The 23,235-nt window shown below is 36.8% G+C and overlaps 1 protein-coding gene across 5 annotated transcripts in view; it reads left to right on the plus strand.

Annotated features, from left to right (window-relative positions):
• Positions 1-23,235, plus strand: part of TMEM135 (transmembrane protein 135) — a 278,687-nt gene that overhangs the window by 242,315 nt on the left and 13,137 nt on the right. For all 5 annotated transcript variants that reach the window (XM_032167116.2, XM_058446383.1, XM_032167118.2 and 2 more), the window contains 4 exons: positions 7,652-7,693; positions 14,673-14,819; positions 18,630-18,699; positions 22,215-22,382. In XM_032167116.2, coding sequence (XP_032023007.1) covers positions 7,652-7,693; positions 14,673-14,819; positions 18,630-18,699; positions 22,215-22,382 — 427 coding nt within the window. The remainder of the gene's footprint in view (positions 1-7,651; positions 7,694-14,672; positions 14,820-18,629; positions 18,700-22,214; positions 22,383-23,235) is intronic.

The raw sequence follows: 23,235 nt of genomic DNA on the forward strand, positions 1-23,235 counted from the left end.
TTGTAAAAATTCAAAGTGATATAGGCCCATAGAAAGTAAAAAGTATATTTTCCTGCATGCCTCTTAACTCATCCAACTTCAATGGGTAGTCTACTACCCACAGTTTGGTTTTGTATGTATCCTGTTAGAGGACTTTCTATAACAATGCCATATGTAAATAATAAACAACATTTTATATTTTACTATTAATATTTTAGCACCAATGCTAAATATAGCAATAATATATTTTATCATTAATCAGATTATGTATATAGAATTGCTTCTTTTACTTAACAGTGTTTCATACAGATCTTTCTACAGCAGTGTATATCTATCCCAGTAGTTGGTCTTGAAAGACCAAGTTTGAAACTTGAAAAGTTTCTCTTTGAACCTTTGCATGAAGAAATTCCACCTCAGTAAGTTTTATAAAATGATATGCAAGTATAATACTCTTAGTAGCAACTAGTAATCTTAACACAAATTCAGAAGTTTGTTTGTATGTTTGGTTTTATTCTTGGGGCTAGTGAGATCATTTCTCTTTTTACATCATAAGTGATTGAGAAGAATTCATTCTGTTTTTCCATTATGATTTTTAATAATAAAGCTAGCATGAAATAAAATTATGAAATTTCAGAATTATAAATCATTTAATCAGCCTGTTAGTTATGGTAGTCATTTACTTTTAGTTTTTTTTTTAATATACAAGGATGTTGGGCCCTAAAGTTAAGTGATTTACTCAAGATTGTAGAGAAGTTATGATTAGCATCTGTATCCTTTCTGATACCAAGATTTTTTTCACTACACCATGCGTTGCCTCTGAAGAAATACTTTTTTCGTTTTTTAGGTGTTTATTTAAAATGCGTAATATAAGCACAGGGGCACATGCCTGTGATCCCAGCTACTTGGGAGGCTGAGGTGGGAGGATTGTTCGAGTCCAGGAGTTTAAGACCAACTTGGAGAACATAAGGAGATCACATCTTGGGGGGTGAGGAGGAAGAAGTAATAAATAAGTAAATAAAACATGTAATATTGTTTTAGATGCTTATATTTTTCTTATGTAAAAATTGACACATTAAGTTTATTGTGAAAACATGATTACAATCACAGACATGCATGCAATGGAAAAAAATTCCATATTGTCTGCACCTTCTTCTGAGACATTTTGTGTATATGTAATGTATTTTATCTTTTAAAAAATTGACAAATAATTGTACATATTCATGGGAGTACATAGCGATGTTTTAATACATATATAGTTATTAGATCAGGGTAATTGGCATATCTATAATCTCAAATATTTATCATGTCTTTGTATTGGGAATATTCAATATTCTCCTTCTAGCTATTTGAAACTATGTATTACTGTTAACTATAGTCATCCTATAGTGATATAGAACCACTAGAAGGTATTTCTCCTACGTAGCTGTGATTTTGTATCTTTTAACAAATCTCTCCATATCTTTTTTTTTTTTTGAGATGGAGTTTTGCTCTGTCACCCAGGCTGGAGTGCAGTGGTGCGATCTCGGCTCACTGCAACCTCTACCTCCCAGGTTCAACTGATTCTCCTGCCTCAGCCTCCCGAGTAGCTGGAATTACAGATGCCCGCCATCACGCCTGGCTAATTTTTGTATTTTTGGTAGAGACGGGTTTCACCATGTTGGCCAGGCTGGTCTTGAAATCCTGACCTCAGGTAATCTGCCCGCCTTGGCTTCCCAAAGTGCTGGGATTACAGGTGTGAGCCACCGCGCCCAGCCATCTCTTCATATCTTTACCTTTCCCCTACTGTTTCCAGCCTTGAGTATTTTCTGTTCTACTTTCTACTTTTCACTTCTATGAAGTAAACTGTTTTTAGCTTCCACATATGAGTGAGAACATGCAGTGTTTAACTTTTCTGTTCATGGCTTATTTCACTGAGCATAATGTCTTCCAGTCCATCAATGTTGCTGCAAATAACAGAATTTAATCCTTTTTGTGGCTGTATAGTATTCCATGGATATATTCTGGATATTAATCCCCTCTAGGATGTATAGTTTGTAAATATTTTCTTCCATTCTGTAGATTGCGAAGAAATATTTTAAAGGAGATTTATAAAGTACATCTTTTACATCTTTTATATTTAGCAAATGAGTGAAAACTGAGTAGACAATAAAAAAATCTTAGAAATCAAAATAGTTTGTTCTCATTTTTTTCAGCTCATTAGAGAGCACATAATGAAGCAGTACATTTACGTTATCAAATTTTGTGTTGGTGCCAAACAATAGGGTGTTCTTAAACATTTTATATTGAATGGATTATAGGAACATCACCCATCATTAAAAGTCTAGTATTGCCATATTTACTTGAGCGAACTTAATGTACTTTAATTAAGATTAGTAACATTTTTGCATCCCTATAAATGTGTTTTTAGAGGAAAACCTACGGTAAAGTGTTTGCTATAGAAGTCACACCAATGAACTACAAATTCTTCCAAAAACAGTTTTCTAGCGACATCTGCTGGTACAATGTAATAAAGGTGACTATCTCATGAAAGTAATTTCATAGAAAATATCTTTGTGGATAGAATTATTTTACTATCATTTACACTTCTAATTAAAAATTTGAACGTTTGACCAAGAGTATTATCGTGATAATGATAACATTGAGCTTCTTTAAACTTTCCTGTACATAGTATGCAATTCCAACCTGAACCTCTACAGTTATTTGTGTATTGACTAAGTTCTTTGATATTATTATGCAACATATTTCTTTTCCTCCGTGTCTTTTTTGGCTCAGTTTTATATCATAATTTGCCTTAGTGCAGAACCTTGCAAGTAGAGATTCAGTAAGTGTAGACTGATTTATAGTATTTATTTTGTCATTTGCACAGATTAAGTTGAAAAGTCTACGTATATGAGTTAAATTCATTATTTTTATGTGCACTTGAAAATAAAAATGAGACTTTATATTAGAAAAGAATGTGATTAGGATAAATGGATTTTTATTTTTCTTCCTTTGAAGAGATTTTCTGCATTATAAGTTGTGGAGAAGCAAAATATATTCAGTCCTTGGACATTTTCTTTACAATTATTTCCTGTATGATTGTATGTAGTCTCATGCATTTAAATACTACATATAAACAAATCAGACCTCTCCCTTAATCCTCAGACTTGTAGAGCCAGTTACTTGCTTCCTCAACATTGCCATTTAATTAATTAACAAACATTTTAAACTTAACATGTCCAAAACAAAAGTTTTGATTTTCTCCTTGAAACTGTTTCTGCTGTAGTATTCCCTACTTTGGTGAGTGGCCATACTATCCTTCCATTTGATCAAACCAAAAATTATTTCAGTAATTTGTAAATTCCCTCTCTTTTACTACACGTTTAAACCATTGAGAATTTCAGTCAGCTCTACTTCTCTCCACCTTCTACAACTATGATCTAGATGACCACAATCATCTTTCCCCTCCTAACTTGCTTCCTTGCTTCCAACCTTGCCCTCCTATAAGTCTATCCAGCAACCAAGTGATTTTTTTTTTTGAGACAGAGTCTCTGTCACCCAGGCTGGAGTGCAATGGTGTGATCTCGGCTCATTGTCAACTCTACCTCCTGCTGCCTCCCCAGTTCCAGCGATTCTCCCTGCCTCAGCCTCCCAAGTAGCTGGGATTACAGGCATCTGTCACCACACCTGGCTAATTTTTGTGTTTTCAGTAGAGACAGGGTTTTGCCATGTTGGCCAGGCTGGTCTTAAACTCCTGACCTCAGGTGATCCACCAACCTCAGCCTCCCAAAGTGCTGGGATTACAGGCATGAGCCACCGTCCCCGGCCACAAGTGATTCTTTTAAAATTTAAGACAGATCTTGCCACTCCTCTGATGAGAACCTCCCAAAGTTCTTACCTTGCCTAAAGGGCTTATGTGAAATGTAGACCACTCCCTCTCTCCACCCTGATTGCTAGGACCTCATTTCCTACCACTACTTCCCTCCCCTATTTTGCTCCAGCTACAGTAATCTACTTGCTTCTCTTTACATGCCAAGCTGACTCCGTATCATGGGCTGTATACTTGATTACCTCAAACGGAAATGCTCTCCCCTGTACTCACTAATGTTTCTGATCAGATTACCAAATGTTACCTCTCGGAGAGGCTCTTCTTGACCATACTGTGTAAAGTAATGAAGCCTGACTACATCACTGTTTCTCCCCTTATCTTGCAGGTTTGTTTTTTGTTTTGTTTTTTACCATACCTATTAACACTATATGACATATTTACTTTTTTATGTATCTCTTTCCCAACTAGAATGCCAGCTCTATGAAACCAAGGATTCTTTATTGTTCACAGTTATGTCCTTAGAATCTAAGGCAGTGCTTATACATAGTGGCCATTTAGTTAATATTTATCAAATAAGTTGGTGAGCCTTAATACTTAAATGGAGAATGTGATTTGATTTACATTATAATAATCAAATACATAGAATAATGAGGAACCCTCAAATGGAGTCTGCTTTGTTTAAATCTTTAAATTGTATTTTCAACATTGAACACGGATTACAATTGTGTTTCATGGTTAGGTTAATGCTCATACAATACTCTTAGTGTCAAAATGTGGGTCATATTACTATTTTAAAGATTCTTTTTATGGGAATAATTACTTTTTTGTTCTTTGGACATAGACATCTGACCCTCAATTACATTAACAAACCTTATACACATGAATGGAAAGAAGAATAGCCCCTTTTGAATCCATGCTAAGACTTTATCAATATGAAGTGCTTCCCACAGAGTTCTGATGAAAGAACTGAACTTCCATCATAATGAAATTGCAAATTCATTTCTATATGCCCCTCTTATATTTGAAAGCTACTTTTTGATATTTTGGTTGGCAATTAAATTTATTGTTTAAGGTCACAAATACGCAATTCTGACTAGAACAAGTTGTCAGAATTCTTTATCCAGCATAGCACAAAGATAAATGACTGTCTTTTAACAATAACATATGAAAGCCAAAATTTGTTCCTAGATATACATAATCTTTTAATCAGTTTACTGCTTTCTGTTTTGCAGTCAATAGACCCCTTAACCTGTTTCCTCACCATCTTACCTATCTAGATTATGGGTTTTTAAATTACTACAAAACACTTTCATCAGATGGAAAAAGATAAGTTTAATCATTTTAATGCTATAATTTTCCCATGCACATTTTATCCTTCCATCTGAATTCTTTTGCCTTTACGCCATTCTGTGTAAGGTAGACAATTATGTAGTATGTTAGCTAAATTCTGTGGTTACATTTCTCACTGTTAACATGACTAGGAAGTAGATCATGTTGCTTAATTGAAATTGAGCTTTTGTTTTTTTTTTTCTTCTAAAAAAAAATACGAGATACATGTGCAGAACATGCAGGTTTGTTACATAGTATACGTGTGCCATGGTGGTTTGCTGCAACTATTGACCAGTCCTCCAACTTCCCTCCCCTCGCTTCCCACACCCCAACAGGCCATGGTGTGTGTTGTTCCTCTCTCTGTGTCTATGTGTTCTCAATGTTCAACTCCTACTTATGAGTGACAACATGTAGTATTTGGTTTTCTGTTCTGTGTTAGTTTGCTGAGGATGATGGCTTCCAGCTTCATCTATGTCCCTGCAAAGGACATGATCTCATTCCTTTTTATGGCTGCAGAGTATTCCATGGTGTATGTGTACTACATTGTCTTTATCCATTTGATCATTGATGGGCATTTGGGTTGGTTCCATGTCTTTGCTATTGTAAATAGTGCTGCAATAAACATACGCGTGCATGTATCTTTATAGTAGAATGATTTATATTCCTTTGGGTATATACCCAGTAATGGGATTGCTGGGTCAAATGTTATTTCTGGTTCCAGATCCTTGAGGAATCGCTATACTGTCTTCCACAATGGTTGAACTAATTTACATTCCCACCAACAGTGTAAAAGCGTTCCTACTTCTCCACAGCCTCACCAGCATCTATTGTTCCCTGACTTTTTAATAATCGCCATTCTTACTGGCGTGAGACGGTATCTCATTGTGGTTTTGATTTGCATTTCTCTGATGATCAGTGATGTTGAGCTTTTTTTCATATGTTTGTTGGCTGCATAAATGTCTTCTTTTGAGAAGGGTCTGTTCATATCCTTTGCCCACTTTTTGATGGGGTTGTTTTAAAACATCTCTGTGCATGTGGATTATTTTCTCAGATTCTATACTGCATCTAATAAAAATGTATATGATTTTGATTAAAATACATTTCTTACATTTTTATGCATTTCCTTTGTGGCCTTTCATACAGAAGACATAGAGGAATAATTGCCCTATTATATTTGAGGCCTTACTCTTTGTTTTTTGAGACAGAGTTTCACTCTTGTTGCCCAGGCTGGAGAGCAATGGCGCAATCTTGGCTCACTGCAACCTCTGCCTCCCGGGTTCAAGCGATTCTCCTGCCTCAGCCTCCCGAGTAGCTGGGATTACAGGCATGTGCCACCACGCCTGGCTAATTTTGTATTTTTAGGAGAGACGGGGTTTCTCCATGTTGGTCAGGCTGGTCTTGAACTCCTAATCTCGGGTGATCCGCTGGCCTCGGCCTCCCAAAGTGCTGGGATTACAGGTGTGAGCCACTGCGCCTGGCCTAGGCCTTTGATAGTAAATACTCAAAATCTCTTTGTTTAAGGTGATCATAGGTATAAAGAAGAACAAAGACATTGAGTAACAGCAGCAGGATGTTGTAAAGCCAGCGTAGTAATGTCCCCATTTTAAGATCTTGTTTAAATATTTTTTTGCAAGTCTGAGAATCTTTTTTTTCTTAACTATGATGTAATTTGAATCTTCCCCAGCTGAAGACAGTAGACTGTTTCAGGAGGATGTATAAGAAAAAAACATAACTTTTAAAGTCAGACAATCCCCTCCAGCCCCCAAATTCTGGAATTCTGACTGCTATTACTTTTGTGACTTAGGTTACTGCATTTTTTGAGCCTCTGTGTAGCAGTGCAATAGAGAAAAATCTCTATTCATACAGTTTAGTGATATGATTAAATGAGACAACACATATAAAGAGCTGAAAACAGTGCCCAGCTATAGTAAGCACTCAATAAATACCATTTGGAGTCTTGTCTTTCTGCTCTCCCCTCACCCCAATTCTGTTCTTCATGCTCTGTGATCTGTTCTAATTGGGCTTAATCAGGAATTAAAACTGTTGAACTGAAGTTGAAACCTTTCTGTGCCTGCCAACTCTATATTATGAATACTGTGCATTCACGTATTTAATAGGACGAAGTCAGGACCTTGAATTATCCATATATAACACCCACCAGGTGTATGTGGTCTTTTTCTTCTCAGCAAATTCGTCCCCCAGGGATTTGTAGAGCCTGCTTTACTCCCAGCCCTCACTTTAAGTCCAGACGGAGCCCTTAGATTTACTTAAGTCTCTCTTCAACCTGCCTATTTGAGAGCTGAGCTCTAAGTAATGTTAATGTGACATAGGAAGGCATTATCATATTAATCATTTTGTGTAAGGTGACTTACTTCATTGCTTGTTGCTCTTTTGATCATTCATAATATTCAGATTTTTGCCTTAAGAGTTTCATCTTTTAAAACACTATTTTCAGAAAAAATTTAATAGCTATGTAATATACTACTTATATCTCAAAATATGTTATTTTATGATTGTAAATTCTTATTGTTTTAGGTGCAAGGATGGCTTGAAAGGATTTACATTTTCTGCACTTAGGTAAGTAACATTTATTTTATGCTGAGAGAGAATTTACAAGTTAACTTAAAAAATTATACATAATTACAGTAAATACGTATTGACTAAACAGTTAAACTGAAAATAATTTTAGAATTCACAAAAGTACTTCCAAGCCTGCGGATATATAGCTCATTGAAGGAGTAATTTGTCAGATTATTCCCTCTAAAAATTAATCAGCTACTTCTTTTGGATCTATTGTATGCTTTTTACTGTGGGATGTTTTAAAAGAAATACAAGAACTCACTTCCGGGAGCTTGGCAAGACAGAGCTGCTCATGAACAATTACTGAAAAGTTAAGTATTTAATTGTGTGGTACTAGATTATGGGTTTGCTTTAGGGCAGGACTCATGTACCGTCAAACACAAATTCGATTTTAAGTATCACTAGAGTCTTTTCACCTCATAGCCCATCTTTTAGCATAGCAATTGGCACATGGTATATACTGTAGAAATGTTGGTTAGCATTAGCATTATATTTTATAGTTCACCAAGAATTTTCTCATAGATTAGAAAATTAAATTTTTGCAACAGTTCTGTGAGATGTAACATGATGAGAAAACTGAGGCTTAGAATATATGACTAATTTAACATCACACAAGTTAACTATATATACTGACTCCATACCTACTGTTTGTCTAGTTTATATCATAAATGTTGCCTGTTTTGTAATCCAAAGAACATATAGTAGATGCTTGGTGAAGATCAGTAGTGTGGTTTTTACTGCAAATATTGGAGGGAAAAATTAGGGAAAGCTTCAATACTAGCAAAAGTTTTTACCTAACTGTCTCAAGGTTATTTTGAGGATCAAATGAGTTAATATGTGAAAAATATTTCAACCAGTGGCTGGCATGTAGTAAATACTCAAGAAATGTTGGCTATTATTTTTGTTATATTCTCATAGATGATGTGCCTTAAACTGTACTTTAAGGATAGCTTTCGATAACTACAGGGAAGAGGAAGTGCAGTCTGGGTAGAAGTGAGTAACAGTAGCAAGAGAGTGAAAATTGCAAAAATGAAGTGTGAGGTAACAGTGAGAAAATGGTATGAAAAGTTTATATTAGGGAATATAAAATATTTTTTGATATGTAGAATAGGGAAGACCTGATTATGGAAGACCTGGGGGTAAAAAAGACAAACTTGGATTTGATAAGGTCAGCAGTAGGGAGCTACTAACGCTTTTTGAGTAGGGTGGTTGACAGTGTTTCAGAAAGATTGGTCTGGCCACAGTATTTGAGACATTGAAAAAGAGAGAACCAGAAGGTGGAAAGACAATAAGGACTAGAATTTGGGTGATAGTGGGAGGATTAAAGAGAAGGAGAAAAAGTTAAGACTTGCAATGAATGAAAATGAAGACTGATATTTTCCTTCTTTCTCTTCCCCTCCACCCTGTAATCCCAGCCACATATTGAAAACCGAAGTGCCTCAAAGAAGGTGCTATTAACAGAAAATCACATGGCATGCAAGGAAACTGGTTTGGGGGGGAACAAATGGAGTCTACTGTATAATTAAGAATGTCTTTGGTTGTGAGAACTCTGTGGGAACAATAACTTTCTAAGTCATAATACTCAACACTGATTTCTTTACTGTTATTTTTCAGTAAAAGATCATGAAATTTATTAGAAAATAAAGTTTTTGTTATTGTTGTTGCATTGACTAGAAAGCATTTGGTATTAAGTTTAAAGTTGATAACAAAAGCAAATATTAGGTTTTCAAAAGAGAAGGAAAAACTTAGTCTTGTTTTCCTACATCTCCTTAGACTCCCAGAATTCTTGCAAAAACTTAAAATGTGTCAGATGGTTTTGTGTCTTTTCTTCGAATCCACTTTTAACAGAGGGCTAGTGTGGACTATTTGCACTTAAATTTTCTCTGTATTGTAGAAAAAATTCTAGAAAAAATGTTTGTTAATTCTTGATAATATTCTTGTTGCTAAAGCAAGAAAATTGTTAAATATTGTGAATATTCATATGTTTATTTGTGCATCTCCTTCCACCAAGCAAATTCTGTTTCATTTTAATTCTGTTTCATAATCAATCTGCAGTGTGGTAAATTTGGATTCAAGAAATGTGGCTATTTCTTGCATTTATATGGTGAATATGGACTCACCACATTGCAGATGAATTAATCTCAAACTTACAAAGTTGATTCTCAGAAGAATGTTACTAAAAGCCAAATATATTTTTTGTTGTCAAGTTTCATTGTAAAAAAATAATGTGAGTTAATGTGGGTGCTTCTTGTAGGCTTTCAAAAAGTATTATCTGACATGTCTTTCCTGCTACCTCTTTGCAGTCCTGGCGGTCGTGATTTTTATTGTAGACGTATGCTGTAAATTTATAGCAAGTCAAAAGTGCAAAATTTAATGTTAATTACAAAGGGAAGGGGAAAGGAAAATGCTTTTTGTAGCACAATTTAATATGACTTCCTGACAATATTAAACTTTGGTGAGGAAAAGATACTCAGAGCTTGATACATTTGAGAACGATGAGATTTAAAGGAATACAATCATAAAATGGCTTAAGGAAGTGCTTATCTCATACAGATCATAATTGCTGTATCATGAAAACATACATTGTTCTCTCAGAGGAAAACTGTCCTTTATCCATAAAGGACAAATATTTACAAAGTACTCCAGTTTAATGTGTCCTAATTAGACAAAGGCTAAAAAGCTTTAAAATATTAAACTTTACTTCAGGCTGGGCATGGTGGCTAACGCCTGTAATCCCAGCACTTTGGGAGGCCAAGGCGGGCAATCACTTAAGGTCAGGAGTTAGAGAGCAGCCTGGCCAACATTGTGAAACCCGTCTCTATTAAAAATACAAAAATTAGCTAGGCATGGTGGTGGGCACCTGTAATTCCAGATGCTTGGGAGGCTGAGGCAGGAGAATTGCTTGAACTCGGGAGGCAGAGGTTGCAATGAGCTATGATCATACCACTGCACTCCAGCCTGGGTGACAGAGTAAGACTCTGTCTCAAAAAAAAAAAACAAAAAAACAAAAAAAAAACAGCTGGGCACAGTGGCTCACACCTGTAATCCCAGCCCTTTGGGAGGCTGAGGCGGATGGATCACAAGGTCAGCAGATTGAGACCAGACTGATCAACATGGTGAAACCCTGTCTCTACTAAAAACACAAAAAAATTAGCTGGGTGTGGTGACGCTCATCTGTAATCCCAGCGACTTGAGAGGCTGAGGCAGGAGAATTGCTTGAAACCAGAAGGCAGAGGTTGCAGTGAGCCGAGATTGCACCACTGCACTCTAGCCTGGGCAATAAGAGCAAAAACTCCGTCTCAAAAAAAACAAAAACAAAACCAAAAAACCACAAAACTTTACTTCATTTTAGCACCTTTTTAAAAATCGCTTGTATTAGTCTATTAGTCTGTTCTCACACTGCTATAAAGATACTACTTGACTGGTTAATGTATAAACAAAAGAGATTTAATTGACTCACAGTTTCTTATGGCTAGGGAGGCCTCAGGAAACTTACAATCATGGCAGAAGGCCAAGAGGAAGCAGGCTTCTTCTTCACAAGGCGGCAGGAGAGGGAGAGAGCTAGAGTGAGGGAGTGCCACATTTTAGAACCATTAGCTCTCCTGAGAACTAATTCACTATCATGAGAACAGCATGGGGGAAACTGCCCCCATGATCCAATCACCCCCACCAGGTCCCTCCCTCGACATGTGAGGATTACAACTCGAGTTGAGATTTGGGTGGGAACACAGAGCCAAACCATATCAGCACTCCTCAACAAGTGTGAGATAATACAGGAGCTACAAAGCTAACATTCACTGATAGATATACTTAGTATACATTTATTCTGCCCCAGGTCTTGTACTAAGTGTTGAGAATACACTGGGGAATGAGCCAGATACAGTCTCTGTTCTCAGAGAGCTTATCATCTAGTGGGGAAGAGAGCATTAATTTTAACTGTGCTGAATGTTGCAAAAGAGAAGTGTAGGTTATTTCAGGAATATATTTTAGGCAAACCTAACCTAGCGTCTTTCCCCAAGCTGTGGAAAGGAGTAAATGGAGAGAAGAAAGCAGGAAATTTGCACAAAATTACTTATAGACTACAAAAACCCAAATGTAATAATAGAAGTTAAGTGTTCTGTAATTCACAAATTATTATTACTTTTATTTTCCTGTGGGGGTGGGTGGGAATGAGAGAGTGGAAGGAGCATTTAAGATAGATTTTAAAAGACAAATAAGATTTTTAGTAAAGATGTAGGGAAGAATGATCCAGATAAGAAGAGCAATACAGACGCATGGTTTATTTGGAGAATGTCAAGTAGTTCATTTAATTGTAATATAATAATAGTTTTTATAGTGAGCACTCACTCTGCATCAGATACTGACTTAAGCTTGAAGTTTGTATTTAATTCAGTAAGCCATAAGCCCATGAAGTTCTTTGAGGATATGTGTAGTCAGTTCAGATATGCACTTTGGGAAGCTTCCTCTGGAAATTGTGTGTAGGATGATTTGAAAATTATCTGTGTATACAGATAACAGTAGAAGTCAAAAGAATAGTGTCAAGGACACAACCACGGGAGAAAAGCCAGTGTGAGACTCTGAAGATATGCTAGCCTTATTCATCATAGTTTAAAACATAGTTAGAAATATATGTAGCTTAGTGATTAAGAAGCCAGACTTTAGGCCAGACAATTCTGGGTTCAAGTAAGTACTGATAATTTATTGGTTGTGGACAAGATACTTAACCATGCCAACTCTCATGGGACTTGTGACACCTATAGTATTGTTGTGAGGATTACATGAATTAATATTTGTAAAAGGCTCAGTTGGCACTGTGCCTGTCGTATAAGATATGCTCAGAGAATTCCAGCTGTTACTATATTCATTCATTCAATATGTATTAAATATTTACCACGTGCCAGACACTATGCTAGATGCTGGGATATAACAGCAAAGAAGATATACATGGTCCCACAGGCCTCACAGTTGAGTAGGGGATGTAGACTACTAAAATGGCATGTACATTACTGTACTGGCAGTTCATTGGGCTCTCTTAGTACAGAAGAAAGATCATTCCCTTATTCTGGCCTGGGACAGGGTCAGCTTCTCCAAGGAAGTGACCTCTAATCTGAAACAGTCAATCCTGGCCAAAATAGCAACAGTTTTATGAAAAGTGTAAGAGAAACTGTTCTATCTGTTCTGGCATAGTTTTACCCTTGTTGCTGTTAAGGAACAGCAGTACAGATCTTAAACTCTCTGTGTACACCCATAAGTAAGAAACAAATTCATTTGAACTGACAGCTACCAAAGATGCACAGCTGCCATCTGGTGACAAACAAACCCCTTGCACACCCCTTATGATTTGATAAGCTAGATGTTTTGCCAAGGTTGTCTGAACAGGATGGGTTGCAGTTGTTGGTAGTAACAGCTTTTTCTTTCTTTCTAAGTATTTACGCATTCATATTCTGTTTGTCACAGGTCTCAAGTTACATTTTTTTTTTTTTTAAAGAGACAGGGTTTTACTGTATTGCCTAGGCTGAAGTGCAGTGGCATGATTATAGCCCACTGCAGCCTTTAATTCCTGAGCTCAAGCAATCCTCCCACGTCAGCCTCCCAAGTAGCTGGGACTACAGGCGTACACCACCATGCCCAGCTGATTTTTAATTTTTTTGTTAAGTTGGGGTCTCACTCTGGTGACCAGGCTGTTCTTGAACTCCTGGCCACAAGTGATTGTCCTGCATCGACTCCCATAGTGTCAGGGTTACAGCAGGAGCCACTAAGCCTGGCTCAAGTTCCAGAATTTTAGTGTATTGTTATTGATCCTGTTCTATCTGTATTTTACTATATTTTCTGAAAGCTTGGAAGGTAGTATTTCCTTGGGAAAGCTTAGTTATTCTTTATAAGAGCAATGACTCTTACAGGATAGGTGTAAGCAGTGATACTGCAAACTCTGAGAAAGGATACTTCTTGAGGGATATCTAACTGTGGTAATATTTTCCATTCATTGTCTTTGGAAAAATATAGTCTAGTTTTGATGAAATAGGAATATTATTTTCTAGACATTTTATTTTTCCAAAGAAAAATAAGTAGATTAGAATAACATCAGCTTTCAGATTTTCTAATGAAATAATATGAGGACTTGGGGAATCCTGACTGTTTTCTGATTCCTGTTCTGTACTGTACTCTGTTTCCCTGTGTGAATACAGATGACCTAGTGTGCTGCAGCTGTTTATGACTTAAAATGATAGGTACAAATGTTGAGTTTTACTGTAAATGAGAATCTCATTCAATTATAACTAGTAGCCAAATTTAAGAAAAAAATACATAATTTTTGTGATTTATTAGTGTTGTGATTTACTAGTATCCCCAAGTATACCTGTTTCTTTTGAAAAACTCTAAGGCATATATTTAAAAAGTGGTGTCTCAAGTTAAAAGGTGCTTAAGTGTGGTGCTGTATTTTACTTGGTCAGTTTGATTTTTTTTTTTTTTGAGACAGGGTCTCGCTCTGTCGCCCAGGCTGGAGTGCAGTGGCTCAATCTCGGCTCACTGCAAGCTCCACCTCCTGGGTTCACACCATTCTCCTGCCTCCGCCTCTCCAAGTAGCTGGGACTACAGGCGCCCGCCACCACGCCCGGCTAATTTTTTGTATTTTTAGTAGAGACGGGGTTTCACTGTGGTCTCGATCTCCTGACCTCGTGATCCTCCCGCCTCGGCCTCCCAAAGTGCTGGGATTACAAGCGTGAGCCACCGCGCCCGGCCCAGTTTGATTTTTAAATACCTGCATTATCAAACAAATGACTATTAATTTTTTTTGAGTATTCAGATTTTGAAAGTCTTTTTCTTCATGGGATGATTCGATTTTATGTAAACTGTGAAAATACTATCTCAAATGATGATACTTGCCAAAGCGTATTTGTTTATAAACAAAGTCTTTTTTTTCCCCCCTCATTGATTTTTTTTAAGTGAAAAATGCTTCACATTGTGCTCTTTTCTTTAGGTTCATTGTAGGGAAGGAAGAAATTCCCACACATTCGTTTTCACCAGAGGCAGCATATGCAAAAGTAGAACAGAAGAGAGAGCAACATGAGGAAAAACCCAGAAGAATGAATATGATTGGTCTAGTCAGGACATTTGTGGATTCAATGTGAGCTCTTTATCTTGATATTTTAAACTGCTTTGTCACTGTTTCGTATGATATTTGTACCATGCCAAGGTATTTTTGTTTTCTATTCAGGTAATGATGATCATTTTTCATCAGAAACTGTGCATAGAATTTTATAAAAGGCACACAATGGCAAGTGAATATGATTTATTATTTCTGGCAGGACTGTAGACCAGCATATGCCTTTAAAAGAGGTTTGCACAAAATTGGAATACTTTTGTATTTCAAACCAGGCAGAATTACAGGAGGCTATGATGGAGAACTTCAGGAAACTGATTAATATGTGTTGATTTAATGTGCCAAGTATGGAAAGAAGGAAGCAAAATTCCTGAGAGAGATTCAAGACGATTAAGGAATAATAAGGGACAACCCTTAAGTAAAGGATATTTTGTAAGAGTGAAAATTTTGGGGGTTCTCAAGCTGAAATGTTTTTATTTGTATATTATAAAAAGAAGTTTTCATGTTTCGTACAAATTTTCATTTATATTTCTAGTGTAGATATTTATGAAAATAAATTTAATAGTTTGAAATTAGATTATCAACCAATAAATAAAATCTTGGTAGTAATATTTTAGAGAGGGTGGAATGAGTAGGCAATAAAGAAAGTTAGGGGATCAATTATAGCAAGGGTCCTGAACCCCTGGGCCATGAACCAGTACTGGTCCAAGGCCTGTTAGGAACCCGGCCACACAGCAGGAGGTGAGCAGCAGGCCAGAGAGCATTACCGTTTGAACTCTGCCTCCTGTCACATCAGCAGTGGCATTAGATTCTCATAGGAGCACAAACCCCATTGTGAACTGCATGTACAAGGGATCTAAGTTGCATGCTTCTTTTTTTTTTTTTTTTTTTTTTTTTGAGACGGAGTCTCGCTCTGTCGCCCAGGCTGGAGTGCAGTGGCGCGCTCTCGGCTCACTGCAAGCTCCGCCTCCCGGGTTCACGCCATTCTCCTGCCTCAGCCTCTCCGAGTAGCTGGGACTACAGGCGCCCGCCACTACGCCCGGCTAATTTTTTTGTATTTTTAGTAGAGACGGGGTTTCACCATGGTCTCGATCTCCTGACCTCGTGATCCGCCCGCCTCGGCCTCCCAAAGTGCTGGGATTACAAGCGTGAGCCACCGCGCCCGGCCTGCATGCTTCTTATGAGCATCTAATGCCTGATGATGTGGGGTGGAACAGTTTCATCCTAAACCAACCCCCTCCCCCGCCACCGAGTCAGTGGAAAAATTATCTTCCATGAAACCAGTCCCTGGTGCCAAAAAGGTTGGGGACCATTGAATTATAGGAAGCTGAGGTCCTTTAATAAATTAGAAAACCTATATTTCACTCTTATTTTCCCTCTGCCAGCATTGTAACTTTGGACGAGAGATTTAACCATTGTGCATTTCCAAGTTCTTATCTGTTAACTGGGGTTAATAATCTCTATTAAGAATTGCTGTGAGCATTAAATGAGATAACTTTTATGAACTTGCCTGACATAAAATATGAGCACAGGGAGCATACTCAAATTTTTATTGAATTTAAAGATTTTGTCTTCATCTTAACAAACAATACATCTAGAAGATAACAGGAATAATTATGGTAGTTGAATTTATTAAACAAGTTCAAAAATAGTTATGGGTTACCTCAGTGGAGAAAAGGGAGAAAGGATCCTGTTAATGGAAATAATTTCAACAGGAATCAGAGGGGAATGCAGAGAATGAATTATATGGGTGAATGATGCCTTGGGCGTTAGAACTGATCAGGTCATGACAGAACGCATCAGAGTAGCCTCAGTGGGTCTAGTGGTATGAAAGTGGATGCAGAATACTAGAGAAGCAAAGCAAATAATACAGGAGACAGGCAGTCCAGGTCCTGGGAAGCCATTTATGAGTGACTAAGAAAGACTAATTGACAGTACAGTTGATATCAGGATTTAACTTCACTAGCAAAGAAAATTTAGGCCAGGCATGGTGGCTCACACCTGTAAAACTAACACTTTGGGAGACCGAGGTAGGAGAATCACTTGAGACCAGGAGTTTGAGACCAGCCTAGGCAACATAGCAAGACCCTGTCTCTAAAAAAAATTTAAAAATTAGCTAGGATTGGTGGCATGTGCCTGTAGTCCTAGCTACTCAGGAGGCTGAGGTGGGAGGATAGCTTGAGTCTAGGAGTTCAAGGCTGCAGTGATCTATGATCATTATGATCATGCCACTATACTCCAGCTTGGATGACAGTGACACCCCCACCTCTTAAAAAAAAAAAAGGAAACTTGACAATTTCAGTGTAGTTCTGGTAGCAATGGTTGAGAAATGTCTTTGAAGGGGACACTTAGAAGTGTGAAGAGTGATGGCTTGCATGAGGCAGCCTTTCTCTTATTCACTGCTTTTCAGGTCTCCAGCTTTAATCACTCAACAGCTTCACATGGCCAGATATGTCTTAGCATTCTAAAGATATAAGGGCTATAGCCAGTGTGAACTGAGCTGTTGCTGTCACCCTTGACTAGGAAAGGCTGTATGCTCCAGCTGTAGTGCAGAATTGGATTTCTGTAAAGGACTTGCAAATCAATTTGCGAATGGGATTGGAGAGGTGCAGAGCCAGAACATTGCTCTACGAGTTATTGTTATAAACAGGAAAACATTCATGTGGTTCAACCATGAAAATAATTAATTAGCTACAATCTCAAAGAAGTTATAAAGACCGCTTATTTTGGAACATGAACCCTCAAAGAGAGGGAGAGCTAGACCCATGTTAGATATTCTACTTACTTTTTTTATGCCTATGGTGAATAAATAGTCTTGGATTCAACATGCTAAACCACTAAAATGAGTGCATCCTGAACAGTAGTCCTCCCAGCAGAAATATTTATTAAACACTGGAGGGTTAAGTAGTTTACAATTAAATCACAAATTAGCTACTTTTGAATTACCACATGATCTCTATTTCTATATTTATTTCAACTGAATTTTGAATTCTAATACTATATCATGTTTCTTTTCCAGATGTTTTCTCTCAAATCTAATTAAGTATAAATTCCTGTAACCTGAGCACATTCTCATTATGACTTTTGCTCAAGTACTGACTTCATGGATGATTTATTACCATTATACTCTACAATAAGCAATTTAAAGTTTCCAAAAGACTTGGCAGAGTATATATATAATATATACATATTTTTTCATATTTAACCACAAATAACAGTGTGGTTTCTCTAGTCCGTATTCAAGTATTTTGACTGCAGTCACATAGTTTATACAATGTGTCAAATGGTAAGCAGCAAATAGAAAAAGCGAAAATATCTGTCGTTATTGCTTCTGTATGTCTCAAAACACCAAAAGTGGCACACATTTAGAAGTAGTGAGTGGGCCAGGCACGGTGGCTCACACCTGTAATCCCAGCACTTTGGGAGGCCGAGGTGGGCGGATCACCTGAGGTCAGGAGCTCGAGACCAGCCTGGCCAACATGGTGAAACCCCATCTCTACTAAAAATACAAAAATTAGCTGGGTGTGGTGGCAGGCGCCTGTAATCCCAGCTACTTGGGAGGCTGAGGCAGGAGAATCACTTGAACCCGGGAGGCAGAGGTTGCAGTGAGCCGAGATTGCGCCATTGTACTCCAGCCTGGGGTGGGGGGCAAGAACGAGACTTTGTCTCAAAAAAAAAAAAAAAAAAAGAAAGCGATGTTTTCTTTTTTTTTTTTTTTTTTTTTTTTTTTTTTTTTTGGTTAGAAAGCTTTAAACAGATCCACAAACATGTACAAACACATGGATATACACACTTTAATTATAAATAGTTTAATTTTTTTGGGTTCAATTTCAGATGCAAACATGGACCAAGGCATAGATGTTGCAAACATTATGAAGATAATTGCATCTCTTATTGCATTAAAGTAAGTATATGAAAGTATGTACTTTATTAATAATAGGGAATGGGTATAGAAATAACTTATTTATTTAGAAATAATTTAAAAATAAATGGAAAAGTTGATATTAATAAATGCTATCATTCTTTGAATTTGACTTCAAGAGTGAGAAATTTGTGACAATAGGTGACGATTTAGCTTTCAATATTCACTTACCAGATCCTTAAATAATTTAAAAATTAGCTTGTTTAAAAATTGATTTATTTAAAACTTATGATATAGAAGATAAGATGGGATAACAACAAGGAAACATAAAGTCATTAAAATTTGCACTTTGTAATGTATTCTCATTAGAACTACATCCTAGAACAAGACTCCGACTCCCAGACTGTGCTGTGTGCTAGCTGGATCAGCACTCACACACATACACTGTATGCACTGTGCCAAGTCTGGTACAACGACATTTAATTTTGGACTTGTAAAACTATTACTTTTTTTTTTTTTTAAGCCATTGAGATAACTGGAGCATGTCCACAGTTGCTCTACATTAAGAGAGCTAACTATGCCTGGCATAAATTCTTGACTCCCTAGTGGACTTGTGTACTAGTGTGTCTCTCCCTCTTCCCCTGCCGTTGTGCTGTCCCTCCTCCCTTCTCCCATCACCACCACTTCTGAGAAGAAAGTTATTTTCTTTGCAGTCAGCATGGCACAGGTGGCACCATCTGCTGCAAATTCTTTAGCCTTTTTTTCTTTTTTTTTTTAAAGACAGAGTCTCGCTCAGCCACCCAGGCTGGAGTGCAGTGGCACAATCTCAGCTTACTGCAACCACCATCTCCTAGGTTCAAGCACTTCTCCCATCTCAGCCTCCCGAGTAGCTGGGATGATTGCAGGCACCCATCATCATGCCTGGCTAATTTTTGTGTTTTAGTAGAGGCAGAGTTTCACCATGTTGGCCAGGCTGGTCTTGAACTCTTGACCTTAGGTGATCTAGGATCTGCCTGCCTTGACCTCCCAACACTAGGATTACAGGTGTGAACCACCGCGACCAGCCAAGTTGCTTAGTTTTGAATGGTGCTCTAACAGTTCCAATGCTGTAGAAAGTTTGTTCTTGCAATTTTAGTCTCTACTCAGTTGATGATGAGAAGAGCAGAGTTGTGCAGCACCCCAAAATACAGCCCCTTTATGGTTACTCTAGAAAGGAGGAACTATCCCACATTAGTGCTCATGAAGGTAAACATCTATGGCCCAGTGTTGACACTGCCATTAGCCCAGCCCACACTTAGCTTCACAATTCCCCAAAATGATAAAACAGTAGGGTTTTGTTTTGTTTTGTTCCTCAGTTGTGCAATACTTTCTGACACTCTTTCCAAATTTGATTTCCTGCCTCAGTTTAAAGTGGCCAAAAAAAAAAAAAAAGTAACATTGCTGGCAGTCCAAGTCACCTGGTACCTGGATTTATTCTTCCTTCCAACTGAATATGATTGCAGTTCAAAGGAAAACTTTAGATGGGGAACTAAGAGAAGTATTTGGATTAAATCAGAGGTATTTGAGAAATTTGGAGTGGGGGCGGTGATATTAAAAAAATTGTATGAGAAAGTTAGTGAGAATTTCCAAGCAATAAAAAACTAGTGATTCTTTCAAATGTGTACCAGTACTGTAAACTTGGCAATTTGTGTATAAATTGGAATACTGTATTATATCCGTGAATGTAAAACTATTTGGAGACCTGTGGGTGAGGAATTTAAACCATAAACATGGTAGTGAAATTTTTTGACAATGGACCTCATTATTTCACAAACTTAATTACACCATATGTTAAATCATATCCCTGAATAAATACTCATATTAATTACATTGTCCTCAACATTCTGTACTCCATTCACACTAACTTTTTCTTGGTTCTTTATACCTGCCGGCCTCTTAATTGGCTATGTGTTTTCTGTCTGAGCTGTCTGAAATGTTTTTCTCATGCTAGCTTCTTCTCTTTTGGGTCTATTTAAATGTCATATCATTTACATGTCTGCCCTTAACATTTAATCTAATATAGATTGCCCTGTTAATGTCTATCCTAGTGTCTTGATTACTTCCTTCATAACATTTATTATAATCTTTTGTATTTGTTTACTTAGTTATTTTCTTTTCCACTAATGAGCATGAAAGCTCCACGAAGGCAAGAACTCTGTGTCCTCCTCATCACTGTTATCCCCAGGATCTAGTGTAATGTTTGGCAGATAACAGGCATTCAGCAAATATTTTCTAAGTACATTAACGGGTGGATGAATAGTTCTCTTGAAAATAGCATGAAACAGATTGTAATGTAAATGTAATCCCTAAATCCTTAGATTATCATTATAAGGTTATCAATGGCAAGATGAAAGTGTGATCATTTCATTCATTTAAATACTAGGCAGTTTCAGTTAAGCAAATGCTTGAGAATTCACAGTAATTGATTGGACAATTTGATTTTATGTTTTAATAAGGTATTAGGTAGTTTCAGGTAAATTAACCAGTGTTTCCTCATAGTAATTAATTTTTTTTCTAGAAGAGAAAGCTGCAGTCCAGAAAATACAAACCTAACTTTTGGGCATACACTGCTATGAGTGTAGATATTTTCCCATTCCAGTCAGAGTTAGAGAGGAGGAGGATGGGGCACCGGTTTTAACAATGTATTGGTTGAACTGTACAGAAAGTACTATTCTTTTTGTTAATGTTTTGTGCTAATTGAAATTTTTCAGTTTCAATATTAATTACTTACAGTCTCTCAGACATCCAAAATTCATCTTCCTAAATACAGAAATGAAATTGACCAGTAATAGTCATCCTCTCCAGATCTCTTTTGCACTATGGACAGTTGAAGGAAATATAGAGAAATGTTGACAGCAAATATGGATTTGTAGTGGGTTTGCTTTTTCAAGTTTAGTTAATGTACTTTAAAGCTACTCCTCCCTAGAGATGTTTTAGCCCGACATAGTGGAGCATAGGAATGAAAACCTAGATATAATTCTGCACCCCCTGCCCCCTGGAAGTTCTTCTTACCTGACCATTGTAAAAGTTAGCACCAAAGGTCTGAACAAATAATGAAAATATTTTTCTATGAAAATAATCCCTACTCATGCTAATGATTAAGACCAGTTTTCTGTTAACATTTTCAAGAGCATTTGGTTTTATTAAGTAGTTTTTCGAATTTTAGTGCTTTTGTATGTAAAACTCATTTGTGGTTTAGGAATTTAAAATCCTGATTATTGTCAACAAAATGTCAAGAAATGGAATTTTGGTGCATAGGCAAACTTGGCCAGTGCTTGTGAGACTTTTTAAGTCTTTGTAAATCAAAGAAAGTAAACTCATTCCAAGATTTCACTCTTAGTTTTAAGGTGATTGTTTTAAAATTATTGTTTGAGGTTTTAAGGCTTTATTTTGCTGTGCTATAAACTTAGATTAAATTTGTTTTGTCTTGTTTCTATTTTGAGATGGTAAAATTTGTATTCTATCAAAAACTTCAAAATTTGTTTGTAAATCAGGTTTTTTCTCCAAATTTCCTCTAGGGGTTCATCAGAATGTTTAGCGTGGGGTACTTGATCCAGTGCTGCCTCCGAATCCCCTCTGCATTTAGGCATCTGTTTACACAGCCATCTCGGCTACTTTCTCTCTTCTACAATAAAGAAAACTTCCAGCTTGGAGCTTTTCTTGGCTCTTTTGTTAGTATATACAAGGTAAGGCTTTTAGAAGAGGAAAGAAAAATGGGAAATAAATAACATTGCTATTGTTAAAATGAGAGATGGTGTTAGTTCACTTATTTTTTAATGCTTCTTTCTGGAATATTCATACATATCTTGACATAACCAAATCTATAAAATATTTTGGGAAGTGAGGGTGCAGAAATTTCTTCTTTTAAAATATTATTTAATATACTCGAATGTGAGACATGTTTGCATTTACGTATGGTATTAAACATTGTCAGACTCATTTTCTTTTTCAATACATAGACACCCAGAAAATATGAACTTTTGGGGATATTTCCAACATCAAAAATGATATTAATATGCCTGGTTTATTTGTTTTCTTAATCATTTACTGCCTGGTTATTAATTTAAATGTAGTTCAGATCTTTCTAGCTGAAATAAACACTTGATAGAATCGGTGAGGATTTTCTGTTGTAACTTACATAAGCAATGACTTATGTTCCTTCTTCCACCCACTCACAGTTCCTACTACACTGTCTCAAATAACCAGAGTTCACAGTCTTCCACCCCATTCTGTATGTTCCTATAAAAGTGCCCATACATATATAAGCTCACGCCTAAACATATATGTAGAGATCATTCTTAACCTAGTACTCTGCAACTTTAAGTGATGGCCTTTTGCATAATGGAATCACTAATATGTAAATCATATTTTATTAAACACTTAAAAGATTCTAAATCTGAATATAATCTCTAAATGGTAAAGTGTGTTAATTAATGTTGACCTAACACATGGACATAAAGATGACAACAGAAGTCACTGGGGGCTTCTAGAGGAGGGAGGGAGGGAGGGAGGGAGCAGGGCAAGGATTGAACAGCTAGT

This window comes from Hylobates moloch, unplaced genomic scaffold (assembly GCF_009828535.3).
Source record: "Hylobates moloch isolate HMO894 unplaced genomic scaffold, HMol_V3 SCAFFOLD_11, whole genome shotgun sequence".
NCBI classification, from domain to species: Eukaryota; Metazoa; Chordata; class Mammalia; order Primates; family Hylobatidae; genus Hylobates; species Hylobates moloch.